Source organism: Moschus berezovskii, chromosome 11 (assembly GCF_049115385.1).
Source record: "Moschus berezovskii isolate FMDL1 chromosome 11, NW_MosBer_1.0, whole genome shotgun sequence".
NCBI lineage: Eukaryota > Metazoa > Chordata > Mammalia > Artiodactyla > Moschidae > Moschus > Moschus berezovskii.
The window spans coordinates 104492227-104507668 of NC_142470.1; the positions used below are offsets into that span (position 1 = coordinate 104492227).

At 36.9% G+C, this 15442-nt stretch overlaps 1 protein-coding gene across 6 annotated transcripts in view; it reads left to right on the plus strand.

Annotated features, from left to right (window-relative positions):
* TSGA10 (testis specific 10) overlaps positions 1–15442 on the plus strand; it is a 93672-nt gene that overhangs the window by 21205 nt on the left and 57025 nt on the right. For 5 of the 6 annotated variants that reach the window (XM_088841652.1, XM_055399832.2, XM_055399829.2 and 2 more), the window contains exons 3-5: positions 3603–3818; positions 13809–13874; positions 14982–15149. In XM_088841652.1, the coding sequence (XP_088697778.1) occupies positions 15099–15149 (51 nt within the window). In that variant the 5' untranslated portion in view covers positions 3603–3818; positions 13809–13874; positions 14982–15098. Of the gene's footprint in view, positions 1–3602; positions 3819–13808; positions 13875–14981; positions 15150–15442 lie in introns of those variants that run through there. The other variant, XM_055399833.2, reaches the window with a different exon arrangement.

A 15442-nucleotide genomic window follows, 5' to 3' on the forward strand; every position in this document is an offset into this window, starting at 1 on the left:
TTATAAAATGATATAGACCAATAGACACACATCGTTCCAGTGTCAAATCTCTGGGTTTGATATCGTGCTGTTATTATTTAAGATGTAACTATTGGAAAAACTGGATTAAAGGCACATGAATGTCTCTACTACCTTTGCAGCTTCCTGTGAACTTTTAGTTATTTAAAAATAAAAAGTTTTTTTTTTAATAAAAACTTTTGTTTGATTACCTGTTATCTGCCAGCAATTTTACTTGAACTTTTAGATCTCTCTAACTTTCCCTGCAAATTATAGGTATTCTCCCCATTTAACAGATGAGATTTAGGAGGCTTCATTTGTTTTTTTCTGAAATCAGATGCATCTTTTAGGATCAGGAAAATCTGGTAAATTGCCTGAGGTCAAGTGACTGGTGAAGAACTCCAGCAAGCTTTAAACCTGGCTGGCTGCCTCAATCCAGAAGCCCATGTCCTTTCTCACCTCCTCCTCTCAGTCTCTGTGTCTTGGGATTAAGTAAAAGTAGGGCTTAATGTTGAGGCGAGGGGAGTATTTATTTATTTACAATGCTAAATAGTGGTTAGCTAAATAATGCTAAGTAATAATTTGGCATTATAAGCTAGATATAAATGATACAGAAATGAGAGGTATGTTGATCCAGAAATTAGAAACATGAGCCCTTTAAAGTTATTTAGAATTTAGTGGAAGGGTCAGGGAAGTAAAGACATGATTATAATACATCTTATAAAAATACTAAGATAAAACTATATAAGAAGCTTTTTATATATGTAAGAGGTTACAGGTTTCTCCTCTCCAGAGGAGAGAAACCTGTCATCTCTCCTGGGGCAGTAGAAGGTTAGCAAACAGGTTTAGCTTGTTCTTGTTGCTCAGAGACATGGCACTATAGAAGCCGTGAACAGAGACAAAAAGACAGACAAACTGAAGTTTGTTTGATGATCCCACATCCTATATTTTAAGAAAAATACTAGTAATGAAGTAGGTAATGAAAGCAGGGGAAAGGAAAGAAACTTAGTTCCATCATGGATGAGAAGAGCCAACAGGATATCATTGCATGGTTTCTGTACTAGTTACTAAAGGTGAGCTTCAGGTTGTTTTACAGTTCCTAGAGGCAAAGGCAACAAAGAAATTGTAGTTAAATAATTTATGATCCAAAGGATAAAAACAAACCAGGTATACAAAGAAGTACATTTTTTCCTGAAACTGGAGACCTGAGCCAAGTGATCCCCGAGGGTTCTGTCTGTTTTTAATTTACTGAAATATAGTTGATTTATAATCTGTTAGCTTCTGATGTGCACAGCAAAGTGACTCTTTTCCATTATGGTCTATTACAGAATATTGAATATATTTCCCTAGTCTATACAGTAGGGCCTTATTATTTATCCATTCTGTATCCCTGAGGATTCTTACAAAGAGGGTTCTATAACATAGTATATAGCACTTTTTCAATAAATTCCCTAATAGAGGTTTTAAATCAGTTTAACGAGATTGTTTATTTTTTTAATTAATTTTTATTGGAGTATAGTTACTTTACAATGTTGTGTTAGTCTCTACTGTATAGCAAAATGAATCAGCCATCCGTATACATGTATCTCCTCCCTTTTGGACTTCCTTCCTGTTCAGGTCACCACAGTGCATTAAGTAGAGTTTGTGTGAGACTGTTCCTTACAGCCTGTCTAGAAGTTAGGTGTATATTGAAGATGGTGGAAAGGGCTTTATGGGCAGTAGGCCTTGGATCACAAATGGAATTTGTTCGTCTCATTCTCAGTGTAATGAAGCACCATAAGGCTACAGGAATTACCTCAAATTTGCATTTTCAATAATTTTTAGCTGTAGGTGGGAGAAGACCAAAAAAGAAGAGAGTAGGAGGTATTGCTGCCATTCAGCCTGGTTGTAATAAAAGCTCAACTAAACAAATAAGTGCATTTACAGTTACCTTTTTGCTTTTAAAAAAATTTTTTTCTTCACATTTTTTCTCATTTCATGGGTTTGACAACTTAAATTCTTTACATATAAATCTCACAGGTTAAGGTGCCTTGTTTTATTGTTGTTTAGTTGCTCAGTTGTGTCTGACTCTTTGCAACCCCATGGACTATAGCCCACCAGGCCCCTCTGTCCATGAGATTTCCCAGGCAAGAATACCAAAGTGAGAGTTGGGTTAAAATATTGACTTTTCTTTTCTTCTTGAGCATAATAAATGTCATTGTACTACACTTAATTATATGTAACTCATGACCTTTAGGATACTTCCTTATATATGTGACAAATATTACAGTTTATTTTTTAAAGAAAACTTTGTTGATTTCGATGGTTTGGAAAGAGCTGTCTCTAGTTGTTTGAAAAGGGCACGGTTATAACAAAAAAAAAATAGTGCTAGAGCCAAGAATAATGTTAGATAAGGGGTTTAGCAATTCTGCTGCTGCTTTTTAGATGCTCTTTAAAGACCAAATTTGTTTTTTCTTCTCTTTACATCTTACACCAACACAGTGCCTGGACATAGTAGATACTCAGTAAATAGTTGTTAAATATACAAGACAGATCTTGTGGAAAAGGACCTTTGTGCCACCACTTTCGGAGAAGGCAATGGCAAGCCACTCCAGTACTGTCGCCTAGAAAATCCCATAGATGGAGGAGCCTGGTAGGCTGCAGTCTGTAGGGTCGCTAAGGGTCGGACACGACTGAGTGACTTCACTTTCACTTTTCACTTTCACACACTGGAGAAGGAAATGGCAACCCACTCCAGTGTTCTTGCCTGGAGAATCCCAGGGACGGGAGAGCCTGGTGAGTTTCCGTCTATGGGGTCACACAGAGTCGAACACGACTGAAGTGACTTAGCAGCAGCAGCCACCACTTTATCTCCGATATTTCTTTTATGGCATTTACATACTGTATATGTGTTTTCTTAAGTAAACAATCCATTCTCCTTGAGCAGATACTTAACCTATCTTTGTATCTTTTGAATTTAACAAAATTCTTAACATATTATCCTTATTCAATGAGTCTAATGTATTTTTTTTCCTTTAAAGGCATTTGGATACCTTCGTGATAGAAAAGGCCCTTTTCTTCATCCGTTGATGGTTTGCTAGTGGGCTGGGAAAGGAAGCTGTGGTCCTCCACTTTAGTCAGCAAATACTTGATTGATTTGGTATCAGTATTTAGCTTAGTCAAGTAAGTTACTGATATGTTCAAAAGGATTTTTCTAAAGAGTTAACATGTTTTGATAACAATAATTAGAAATTTAATTCTAAAGAATGCCTAATTGGTGATTTTAATGATAATAATATAATAATAATTATTTCAAGACTGGTTCCTTGTCTGCAGATACAAGTATTTGGCAATTTTTCTAAAAAATCAACAGTAAGTTTTTTTGTTTCTAAGCTGAAAATTGTCTTGAGCGTTATACCTATATAAACCTTAAAATATTTATTTAGTATATATTTTTAAGATAGGTATATAGTCACATGGTGTGAAATTCAGAAAAAAGATACATAGTTAAGTTTCCCTGCCAGGGAAGCAAACCTCCTTTCCTGAATCCAGTCACCTAGTTGTTCTCCTCAGAGGGAAGCTAAGGAAATCTTTTAATGTGATTATTTTCTTTCTCATTACAACAGATTGAAGATCTCAAACAGACAAATCATGGCTTGGAAGAATATGTTAAGAAACTCTTGGATAGTAAGGAGGTGGTAAGCAGTCAAGTAGATGATTTAACCAGCCACAATGAGCATCTTTGTCAAGAATTGATTAAAATTGACCAACTAGCAGAGCAACTAGAAAAAGAAAAAAATTTTGTGGTGGATACCGCTGACAAAGAACTTGAAGAAGCAAAGGTACTAGATTTATCACTAGTCAGGTTTTTTTTTTAAATTGAGGTATAATAGACATATTACATTATGTTAGTTTCAAGGGTACAACATAGTGAATTAATATTTATATGTATTGCAAAATAATCACCATAACAAGTCTAGTTAACCTCCAGCTGATTACTGATCAGGATTTTAGTTCTGTTTAAACATCATGCAGTTATTAATTCTGGCTTCCTTGGTGGCCCAGTGGTGAAGAATCCGTCTGCCAATGCAGGAGACGCAGGTTCAATCCATGGGTTGAGAAGATCCCCTGGAAAGACAACCCTCTCCAGTATTCTTGCCTGGAGAATCCCATGGACAGAAGAGCCTGGCGGGCTACAGTCCATGGGGTCAAAAAAAGAGCTGGACACAACTTAATGATTAAACAACACCAAAATTATTAATGCAGTAGGAAAAGTGACATACTCATTTATATCATCTCAAGGTTTTTTAGATTTGACATTGTAATTAATTGTCTGTTCTAAGGATTAAATTATATTGCGCTTCATATTTTATTTCTTTAAAAAAACTTGCTTAAAAAATTTCCTAAGTAATATGTGCTCATGCTCAGTTGTGTCTTGACTCTTTGCGACCCCGTGGACTGTAGCCCTCCAGGCTCCTCTGTCCATGGGATTTACCAGGCAAGAATATTGGAGTGGGTTGCCACCTGGGAAGCCCAAGTAATGTGTAGTCACAGTAAAAACTTTAAGCAGTGGGGATGTTCTATATGGAGAAGAGTTTCTCTTTCTCCTTAATCTTTTATCTTCTGCAGAGGTATCTGCCAACAAATAGATATGTATATTTCCATTCTTCTTTTTTGTTTTCACACACACACACACACACACGAAATTTATTTCACACTTAAAAAAAAGATTTTTTTTTTTAAACTACAGTTTTAAGTTTATATGTGGTCAGATTTGTCAGTCTTGACTGACTTCTGAGTTTTGATCTTTGATGTTTTTGAGTTCCCACTCCCTTTTTAAAACATTTGAATATATTTTGTGTTTTTAGAGCAGTTTTAGGTTCAGAGCAAAATGAAGCAGAGGGTAGAGAGATTCCCCATATACTCCTTGCCCCACATATGCCTACTGTCCCCCATTATCAGCATCCCCCAGCAAAGTGGTATATTTGTCACAGTTGATAATGAATTGACAGCATGATTACCCAGAGTCCACGGTTTGCTTCCGGTTTCACTCTTGATGTTGTACAGTCTACAATTTGAGCAAATATAAAATGACATGTATCTACCATTATAGTATAAAACAGAGTAATTTCCCTGCCCTAAAAATATTCCTCTGAAAATCTCCACCTAGTTTTCATTCTTGTTTGGGAAGGCCTTCTCACCTCAAAAACAGCAAGAATATCTTCTACAGTTTTAAGAGTTTTAATATATATATTTAAAGTTTTAATCCTTCTGGAATTTCTTTTTGTTCTAGTATGAGGTAGGGTTGACTAATCCTTTCTTCAGTCTCACTGATTTGAAGTGCCGTTTTAACAGCCACTAAATTCTTATATGTGCATAGATATGTTTCTGGACTTTTTGGTGTTATTGATTCGTTTGTCATTTTCTATGCCACTACCATACTATTTTAATAACTGTAGCTTTATGATTTTTTTTTACATAAAAGAATTTGTTTATTTATTTATTATTTTTAAACTGTGACCTTGCTGGGTCTTCGCTGTGGTACACGGGCTTCTCTTATTCTGGAGCATGGGTTCTAGAGCACATGGGGTCAGTAGTTGCAGTGTGTGGGCTTAGTTGCCCTGTGGCGTGTGGGATCTTACTTCCCCAAATAGGGGTCGAACCTGCATCCTCTGCGTTGGCAGACAGATTTTCAACCCCTGGACCACCAGGGAAGTCCCATGATATTTTCATAAACATTTCATTTCTTGATTAAATTTTGGTACCCTACCATGACCTTTAGAAGCTAGGAATTTAAGCAGTGTTATAAAATGAAAGTTTCACTTCTTTTTGCTGTCTAATAATTTATAGGCAAGACACAGAGTATGTCTCAAAGCCAAAAACCAACCTATTGAATTTTTAAGTGAAAACATGTGATTGATTTTATTAATTACTGAATTAATAAATTGTATCTGTGAGAAGATAGTTTCCCAAAGCTAATTGTTGTTGCATGTTAATTCTTGAACATCCTTATAATGTATTCTTGGTAGCATATGATAAAGAACTTAATTAAATAAATGATCAAGCTGCAAATGTAAGTTATTGAAGACATTATTTATTATAGTAATTTGAAACATAAGAACTAGTTATGAATACTAGGCTTGTATTTGCTTATCTGCAGTAACCTCACTTACTTAGAATGTGTAAAGGATAAGTAAGTCTGTAGTAGTGAAAAGTCTGAATAATGGAATACTCAAATACATGAAGTTTATTACACAATCTTCTTTAATAGTGTTGCCTGGTGGAGGTCCTTAGAAGAACTACTTGAGAGAGTAGATAAGAATGATTTGATTTGTCTTTAATTTGCAATTTATCTTATAATGGTTGCTTCTGAAGTCTTTGGAGGATATTTAAAAGTAACTTAGGACTTCCCTGGCGGTCCAGTGGTTAATACTCCTAGCTTCCAAGCTGGGGGCATGGGTTTGACCCCTGGTGGGGGAACTAAGTTCTCACATGCCACGTGGCCAAAAAACTAAATGTAGCTTAGCTAACTATTTTAAACATTATTAATAAATTCTTTTTTTGTATTGTTTCTTTTAAAATAATAGTTATCCTTCATTCACAGTTTAATGGTAAATTGAGTTCAGTCTTAATTATAAAAATTATCAAAAAACACTGAATTGATGTTTAATTATATCTTTCTTGTTTTCTTCTTCAAGTTTAAAATTAACAGCACTCCTTCCCAGACTGTGGGAAGCCTAGTTGGCCAAATTCTTCTATAAGGAGAATGCCTAGTTTTGAAGTATTGATTTTAAAGGGTTGTTTCTTAAGAGTCTGTGTTCTAAAGAGAGAGTCCCCTTTCAGATGAACCTTCTGCTATCAGAAAGGGAGAATTTCAGGAATGGAAAACATCTAAAATAAAAGATCTTGGATTTACCTAAAACTGAAAATATTAAATTTGTAAATGGAAATTCTATCCATCTCAGAAGAGAATGTTTCTAGGAAAGAGATATCCATATATGTATAATGTGGAAAGTCTGGTGTACTTGAGAATTGGAAAGCTATTTGTAGAAGAGGTAGGCTGCAGTTTTAGGGAAGAGATAACATTGTTGATACAGGGAAAGTATTAAAAAGTTAACAGAGAGAGGACAAAATGGAAATAGGTCCTTTTTGTTGGTGAAAGATCCTGAAATGAAAGCACCATCCTCAGTAAGCAAATTTCCATGTAGAATGTAGATTAGAAAAAATGCATGACCTCTGCTGGAAATTTGAACCCCAGTGCATGTTGTCATCATCAAGTCACTGGGTGTACAGTTTAGGCATCCAGTCCCTGGGGAGAGAGTCTTTATCTGATTTGTGAGAGGAGACTTGAAATGAGAATTTCTAATCTGAGAGATGAGAATGTTTGGGTTCCTATACTGTTAAAAGATGGTGCTTTAGGTATGTGGAAGTAGAGTCTGAGGCTAAAGCTACTGTTAGTTTGTCTAGAACTGAGATAGTATTAAATTTATTTACTCAGAAGAGTTTACTTTTAGCCATGTTTTTAAAGTCCACTGAGTAACTTCTTCCATCATTTATTTCTTTAAAATGTTTTGAGGGACTTCCCGTGGTCCAGTGGTTAACACTTTACCTTCCAATGCAGGGGTTGCAGGTTCAATCCCTGGTCCGGGAGCTAAGACCCCATATGCCTTGGGGCCAAAAAACCAAAACACAAAACAGAAGCAGTATTGTAACAAATTCAGTAAAGAATTTTAAAATGGTACACATTTTAAAAAATCTTAAAAAATAAATTAAAAAATGAAATGTTTTGTTTCTTCATACAATTTATATTTTTAATTAAAAATGAGACCATTATTGGATAGCACGACCGATTCAATGGTATGAGTTTGACCAAACTCCAGGAAATAGTGAAGGACAGGGAGGCCTATTATATTATCTATAGCCATGTAACAAATTACTGTTGAACTTTAATGACTTCAAACAGATATTTACATCTCACAGTTTCCAGTGCAACTTAGCTGAGTAGTTCTGATTCACCATTTCTCAGGAAACTGTAATCAAGATGATGGCCGGGCTGCAGTCATGGCTTGACTGGGTACTGGTTGATTTGCTTTTAAGATGCCTTATTCAGATGACTCTTGGCTTTTGACAGGAAACTTAGTTCCTAGGGCTTCCCTGGTGGCTCAGTGGTAAAGAATCCAACTGCAATGCAGGAGACTGGGGTTAGGTCCCTGGGTCTGAAAGATCCCGTGGAGAAGGGAATGGCAACCCATTCCAGAATTCCTGCCATGGACAGAGGAACCTGGTGGGCTACAGTCCACAGGGTCACAAAGAGTCGAATACAACTGAACGACTAACAGTTTCACTTTTCACTTAGTTCCTTGCCAGGTGGACCTCTCCCTAGGTTGTTTGATATATTCTTTGTGGCAGCTGGCTTCTCTCTGCCACAGTGATCCAAAAGAAACAAAAAGGAGGAGTTTCCAGTCTCAAAATTTACATGCTGTCACTCCAACGTATCTTGTTCATTAGAAGAGTCCCCAAGTATAGACAACACTTAAGGGGAGGGGAATTAAGCTCCATTTTTTGAAGGCAAGAGGATCAGAACTTTGAGACATATTTTAAAGCTACCACGACCATAAGTCTCCTTTTATCTTTTCACCTTGAGTTGTTTATCATTCATGACTTAATGCAGTGTTTCCCAGAGTGTTGAACGTTAGTTTCTGAAACGTGAAGAAACAGAACTGCAATTTTATCATCACTAGTTTTGTCATAGTTTGTATTTTTAATTAACATAGGGCCATTATTAGACTGGACCTCTGGTAACTCTTGTCATTACTGTTACTTTATATGTGATTTGGAGAAGGAAATGGCAACCCACTCCAGTGTTCTTGCCTGGAGAATCCCAGGGACGGGGGAGCCTGGTGGGCTTCCGTCTGTGGGGTCACACAGAGTCGGACACGACTGAAATGACTCAGCAGCAGCATATGTGATTCAGTCAAAAATACTTTAGAGCCTACCATGTGGAAGACCAAGCATAAAGCCTGTGTATGCTTCTAACCCGCGCCCCCAGCCACACACACACACACTCACACACACACACACACTCACACACACACACACTCACACACACACACACACTCCCTCCCTGGCTTCATCTTTCTCTAGCACTTTCCTCCTTCCTCCCTCCCTCTGCCACACACACACACACACACACACACACACTCCCTCCCTGGCTTCATCTTTCTCTAGCACTTGCCTCCTTCCTCCCTCCCTCTGCCACACACACACACACACACACACACTCCCTCCCTGGCTTCATCTTTCTCTAGCACTTTCCTCCTTCCTCCTTCCCTCTGCTGTAACCACACTGACCTCCTTACTGTTCCTTGATTTAGCAATCTTTTCCCTTTTGCTATAGCTGTATGCTTTGTCTGGAATATTTTTCTTCGATTTTTCAATGGTTGACTCCCTCAGTGTGGATGTCCCTGATCACCCCATTTTAAATTCTATTCTTAGTAAACACTCCCAATATCCTTAAGAATATTTCTCCTTTTTTCTAATGTGCTGTATAATTTATTTTTTAGGTTTATTTTTTGTCATCTACCAACTAGACTATAAGGTGTCCAAAGGCAAGGATGATTGTCTATTTCATTCCCTTTTAAAAAATCTTAAGTATAGAGCAGGTGTGAGTGCTCATTAAATTTTTTCTTGAATGACATAATCACTGTCTGATATATATTTTACCTATTGTCTTTTATTTTTCTCTTTTAAACTAGAATGTTAGCTCCATGAGGGTAGAGGTTCCTGTTTTATTCCATGCTATAACCAGCGTATGAGACAATCAGACACACAGTAAGATCCTCATTAAACAATTCTCAAGTAAATGAAGGCAGTAGCATCTTTTGATTTGGGCCAGTTATAAAATTTTTTTCAGAGTGGAATAAACATTACATTTTTTATCTTGATAAAAGTAATACATTTTTTTAAAATAGAAGAGTATAATGAAGAAAATAGTATGTACCATAATCACACCTTACTGTACCTAGACATAATCTATCTTGCTCTGTTTACATACTATTGATTGTATTCCATCTGTATTTGGGATATCTATGTATAAATTCATTTTTTATCAGAATGTGTCATACTGGATAAATTTTTGGCAGTGTGAGTTTTAAACTTAATTTTTATGGACACCTTTACACATAGATAGACCTATGCCAACAAAGTTCCATCTAGTCAAAGCTATGGTTTTTCCAGTAGTCATGTATGGATGTGAGAGTTGGACCATAAAGAAAGCTGAGTGCCAAAGAATTGTTGCTTTTGAACTGTGGTGTTGGAGAAGATTCTTGAGAGTCCCTTGGACTGCAGGGAGATCAAACCAGTCCATCCTAAAGAAAATCAGTCCCGAATATTCATTGGAAGGACTGATGCTGAAGCTCCAGTACTTTGGCCACCTAATGCGAAGAGCTGACTCATTGGAAAAGGCCCTGATTCTGGGAAAGACTGAAGGCAGGAGGAGAAGGGGATGACAGAGGATGAGATGGTTGGATGGCATCACTGACTCAATGAACATGAGTTTGAGCAAGCTCCAGGAGTTGGTGATGGACAGGGAAGCCTGGCGTGCTGCAGTGCATGGGGTCACAAAAAGTTGAGCACGACCGAGCGACTGAACTTACACATAATTCAGAATAGATCCATATCGTTTTAGTGTCTAGATAGTAGTAAAAATTAAAGCATTGAAAATTATTCAAAATTATATATAAGCTTATCCAAACTGTACTTGAGTTATATTCCATACTATAACTAACCCTTTAGTATTTCATAAACTAAAATATAACTGCTGGAGAAATCTTAGAACTTTGGTCTAAAGAATAAAAGAGAAGCAATAATTACAGAAAATTCAAATTTTAACGGGAAACGTTTTAGTTTGGAATGACAAAGGAGGAGGTTATGCAGAGATTTACAGCTTTGCATAAAAACATAATCACTAGTCCCTAGGAATGTACAATCTAGTCATAGACTAAATATATGACTACAGGGCTGTTAAGACAGTGTCATAAAACTGATAACAAAAAGTAGTTTGTTGGTTGGATTGAATTAAGCTATTAAAAGAGTTCACAGGAAAGAGTAATCATTTCTGACTTTCTAAACTTCATTCTCACTTCAGTTCAGTTCAGTCTAGTCGCCCAGTCGTGTCTGACTCTTTGTGACCCCATGAATCGCAGCATGCCAGGCCTCCCTGTCCATCACCAACTCCCGGAGTTCACTCAAACTCATGTCCCTCGAGTCGGTGATGCCATCCAGTCATCTCGTTGTCTGTCGTCCCCTTCTCCTCCTGCCCCCAATCCCTCCCAGCATCAAAGTGTTTTCCAATGAGTCAACTCATCACATGAGGTGGCCAAAGTATTGGAGTTTCAGCTTTAGCATCAGTCCTTCCAATGAATACCCAGGACTAGTCTCCTTTAGGATGGACTGGTTGTATCTCCTTGCAGTCCAAGGGACTCTCAAGAGTCTTCTCCAGCACCACAGTTCAAAAGCATCAATTCTTCGGCGATCAGCTTCTTCACAGTCCAACTCTCACATCCATACACCACCACTGGAAAAACCATAGCCTTGACTAGACAGACCCTTGTTGGCAAAGTAATGTCTCTGCTTTTTAATATACTATCTAGGTTGGTCATAACTTTCCTTCCAAGGAGCAAGCGTCTTTTAATTTCATGGGTGCAATCAGCATCCACAGTGATTTTGGAGCCCCCAAAAATAAAGTCTGACACTGTTTCCACTGTTTCCCCATCTATTTCCCATGAAGTGATGGGACCAGATGCCATGATCTTTGTTTTCTGAATGCTGAGCTTCAAACCAACCTTTTCACTCTCCTCTTTCACTTTCATCAAGAGGCTTTTTAATTCCTCTTCACTTCCTGCCATAAGAGTGGTGTCATCTGCATATCTGAGGTTATTGATATTTCTCCCGGCAATCTTGATTCCAGCTTGTGCTTCTTCTAGCCCAGCGTTCCTCATGATGTACTCTGCATATAAGTTAAATAAGCAGGGTGACAATATACAGCTTTGACATACTCGCTTTTCCTATTTGGAACCAGTCTGTTGTTCCATGTCCAGTTCTAACTATTGCTTCCTGACCTGCATACAGGTTTCTCAAGAGGCAGGTTAGGTGGTCTGGTATTCCCATCTCTTTCAGAATGTTCCACAGTTTATTGTGATCCACACAGTCAGAGGCTTTGGCATAGTCAATAAAGCAGAAATAGATGTTTTTCTGGAACTCTCTTACTTTTTCAATGATTCAGCGGATGTTGGTAATTTGATCTCTGGTTCCTCTGCCTTTTCTAAAACTAGCTTGAACGTGTGGAAGTTCATGGTTCATGTATTACTGAAGTCTGGCTTGGAGAATTTTGAGCATTACTTTACTAGCGTGTGCTGCTGCTGCTGCGGCTAAGTCGCTTCAGTGGTGTCTGACTCTGTGCGACCCCTTAGCAGCCCACCAGGCTCCCCGGTCCCTGGGATTCTCCATGCAAGAATACTGGAGTGGGTTGCGTGTGAGATGAGTGCAATTGTGAGGTAGTTTGAGCATTCTTTGGCATTGCCTTTCTTTGGGATTGGAATGAAAACTGACCTTTTCCAGTCCTGTGGCCTCTGCTGAGTTTTCCAAATTTGCTGACATATTGAGTGCAGCACTTTCACAGCATCATCTTTCAGGATTTGAAAAAGCTCAACTAGAATTCCATCACCTCCACTAGTTTTGTTCGTAGTGAAGCTTTCTAAGGTCCACTTGACTTCACATTCCAGGATGTCTGGCTCTAGGTGAAGAAAGTAGGGTAAACCACTAGACCATTCAGGTATGACCTAAATCAAATCCCTTATGATTATACAGTGGAAGTGAGAAATAGATTTAAGGGACTAGATCGGATAGAGTGCCTGGTGAACTATGGACAGAGGTTCGTGACATTGTACTGGAGACAGGGATCAAGACCATCCCCATGGAAAAGAAATGCAAAAAAAGCAAAATGGCTGTCTGGGGAGGCCTTACAAATAGCTGTGAAAAGAAGAGAAGCGAAAAGCAAAGGAGAAAAGGAACGATTTAAGCATCTGAATGCAGAGTTCCAAAGGAGAGCAAGGAGAGATTAAAAAGCCTTCCTCAGGGGTCAATGCAAAGAAATAGAGGAAAACAACAGAATGGGAAACACTAGAGATCTCTTCAAGAAAATTAGAGATAGCAAGGGAACATTTCATGTAAAGATGGGCTTAATAAAGGACAGAAATGGTATGGACCTAACAGAAGCAGAGGATATTAAGAAGAGGTGGCAAGAATGCACAGAAGAACTGTACAAAAAAGATCTTCATGACCAAGATAATCACGATGGTGTGATCACTCACCTAGAGCCAGACATCCTGGAATGTGAAGTCAAGTGGGCTTTCAGTTCAGTTCAGTTCAGTTCAGTCGCTCAGGGGACTCTCCGCGACCCCATGAATCACAGCACGCAACAAACTTCATTCTAGTCATTCTTTTGTCTTCCTTATTCTCATCTTCAGAATTATAATTATTAACATTTTCATATTAACATTTTCTTTCAGTTTATGAGGAGTAGTTTTTCAAAATGAAATCAATTAGTGTTTTATACAAAACATTAGATAATCTAAAGGAATCGCTTCATTTCATTCTAGGTTCTTTTACCATCAAAAGTAGGTAAATATAAAGGAATAAAGTATCTTTTCTCTCATAAAATATTTACTGTCTGCATGTTTTTAAGTGGCCTCTGTTTCTGATGCTCTCTTTCCAACAGAAGCAATTTAGACATTTTCCACCTAAATAGCATTTTTTTCTGGCTTGTTTTTCAGATTGAACTCATTTGCCAGCAAAATAATATAATAGCATTGGAAGGTACAATAAGAAGGCTTAGATCTGTAAGTATATTTTTCATAAATAAATGTTAAAAAATCACTTTTATTCTGTTAGTAGGACTGCAAAAAGTTATACATGTATTTTGGCTCTCATGTAATTTGTGAAAAATAAAAAGTGTTTGGTTTTCTAAAATCAGCACTCTCCCTGGTGGACAGGGGTCCTCCCTTCTGTAAGAGTGATGCTGTTCTTGCTCCCTTTCCTTAGTCCGTCCTTTCTTAGAGCTGGAGAGAACTTTTGCTTGGTTTTATTAATGTCCTTAACTGTTACTTGATTAAAATGATGTCTGTGAGTAATTTAATTCTTAAAATGTAAGCTGTATTTGTTTACACATTAACTTTTATCCATATTAATAATAAATATTTTAAAGTCAAATGTTGTTACTTAGTTCTGAGTAATACGTTCTCTGTAATAATGTGAAATGAAAGTCGCTCTGTTTAGGCATTTTAATGTTGTCATTTAAAATATGTGAAACACCCTATCTAAAAGTATGTCTGTACTTTTATCCCAATAAAGTATTGGTAAATAAATGTTGTAAAACAAATGCTTCTAAATATATTAAAGTGAATGGAAATGCACTTGAAAGTATATACAAACATAGAATATCCAGCATTCATTTAATTTATTCAATTAGTTTATTTTGCTCAGTAAATTTATTAAATTAATCCAACATTCAATTAATTTATTTGTTGAACAATTATTGAATAAACCTTGAAACTATAAATAGATGCTTTAATAGTAGCATACAAGTTTCTCTAAGCAGATTAATTTTATTGCTAGAACTTGTAACTAGATCTCTTATAAGAAACAATTCTGGCCTCTGAAATTTCTTTACTATTTTTCCTTCAAAATTATTACGTCAACATAGGGACATTTTCAGTGAAATAAAAATACAGTACATTCAGAAATCCTGGAAAAGAAAAGTATCTAACTGCTTTTAATTTTTTTTATAACTGCTTTTTAAAAAGTATTGCTGAATTATTATTTTTTAAAGTATTTCAAAATACCAAATTTATTATTTTTAAGGATCCTGTTTGCTTTCAACTTTCATTTAGAAAATGATGATATAGTTTAGCTTGAAATAATGGCCTAATTTTTTCCTCCTTGGCAAGATAATTTTAGAGACTGAAAAAGCACAAAATAAATCTCCTTCCAGACTTGATTCCTTTGTCAGAACTTTAGAAGCAGACAGAGATTACTACAAAAGTGAAGCTCAACATTTGAGAAAGATGATCAGAAGTAGATCTAAAAGCCCACGACGCCCATCTCCATCTTCTCGGGTAGGTTTTGGAAACTTGTAAATGTTTTGGAATTTGTTGCTGAAGCAGTGGATTTTATTTTTTGAGTCACATAATCTGGAAATAATTTGTTTTAATTTGGCATGAATTGGTGTCTCAAGGAGAATGGGAGATGGAGCTCTTTGGTGGCACCATGGACCATCAAAATTGGTCCTTTATCCCCAGCGTTAGTAGTGGTTGGGGGGTAATCAGACAAATGTCGAGCAATTGGGATGGTGTTGTTTAAAAGAGAAGTGATTTTTAAACTTTTTATTTCATTATATAATCACGTTTGC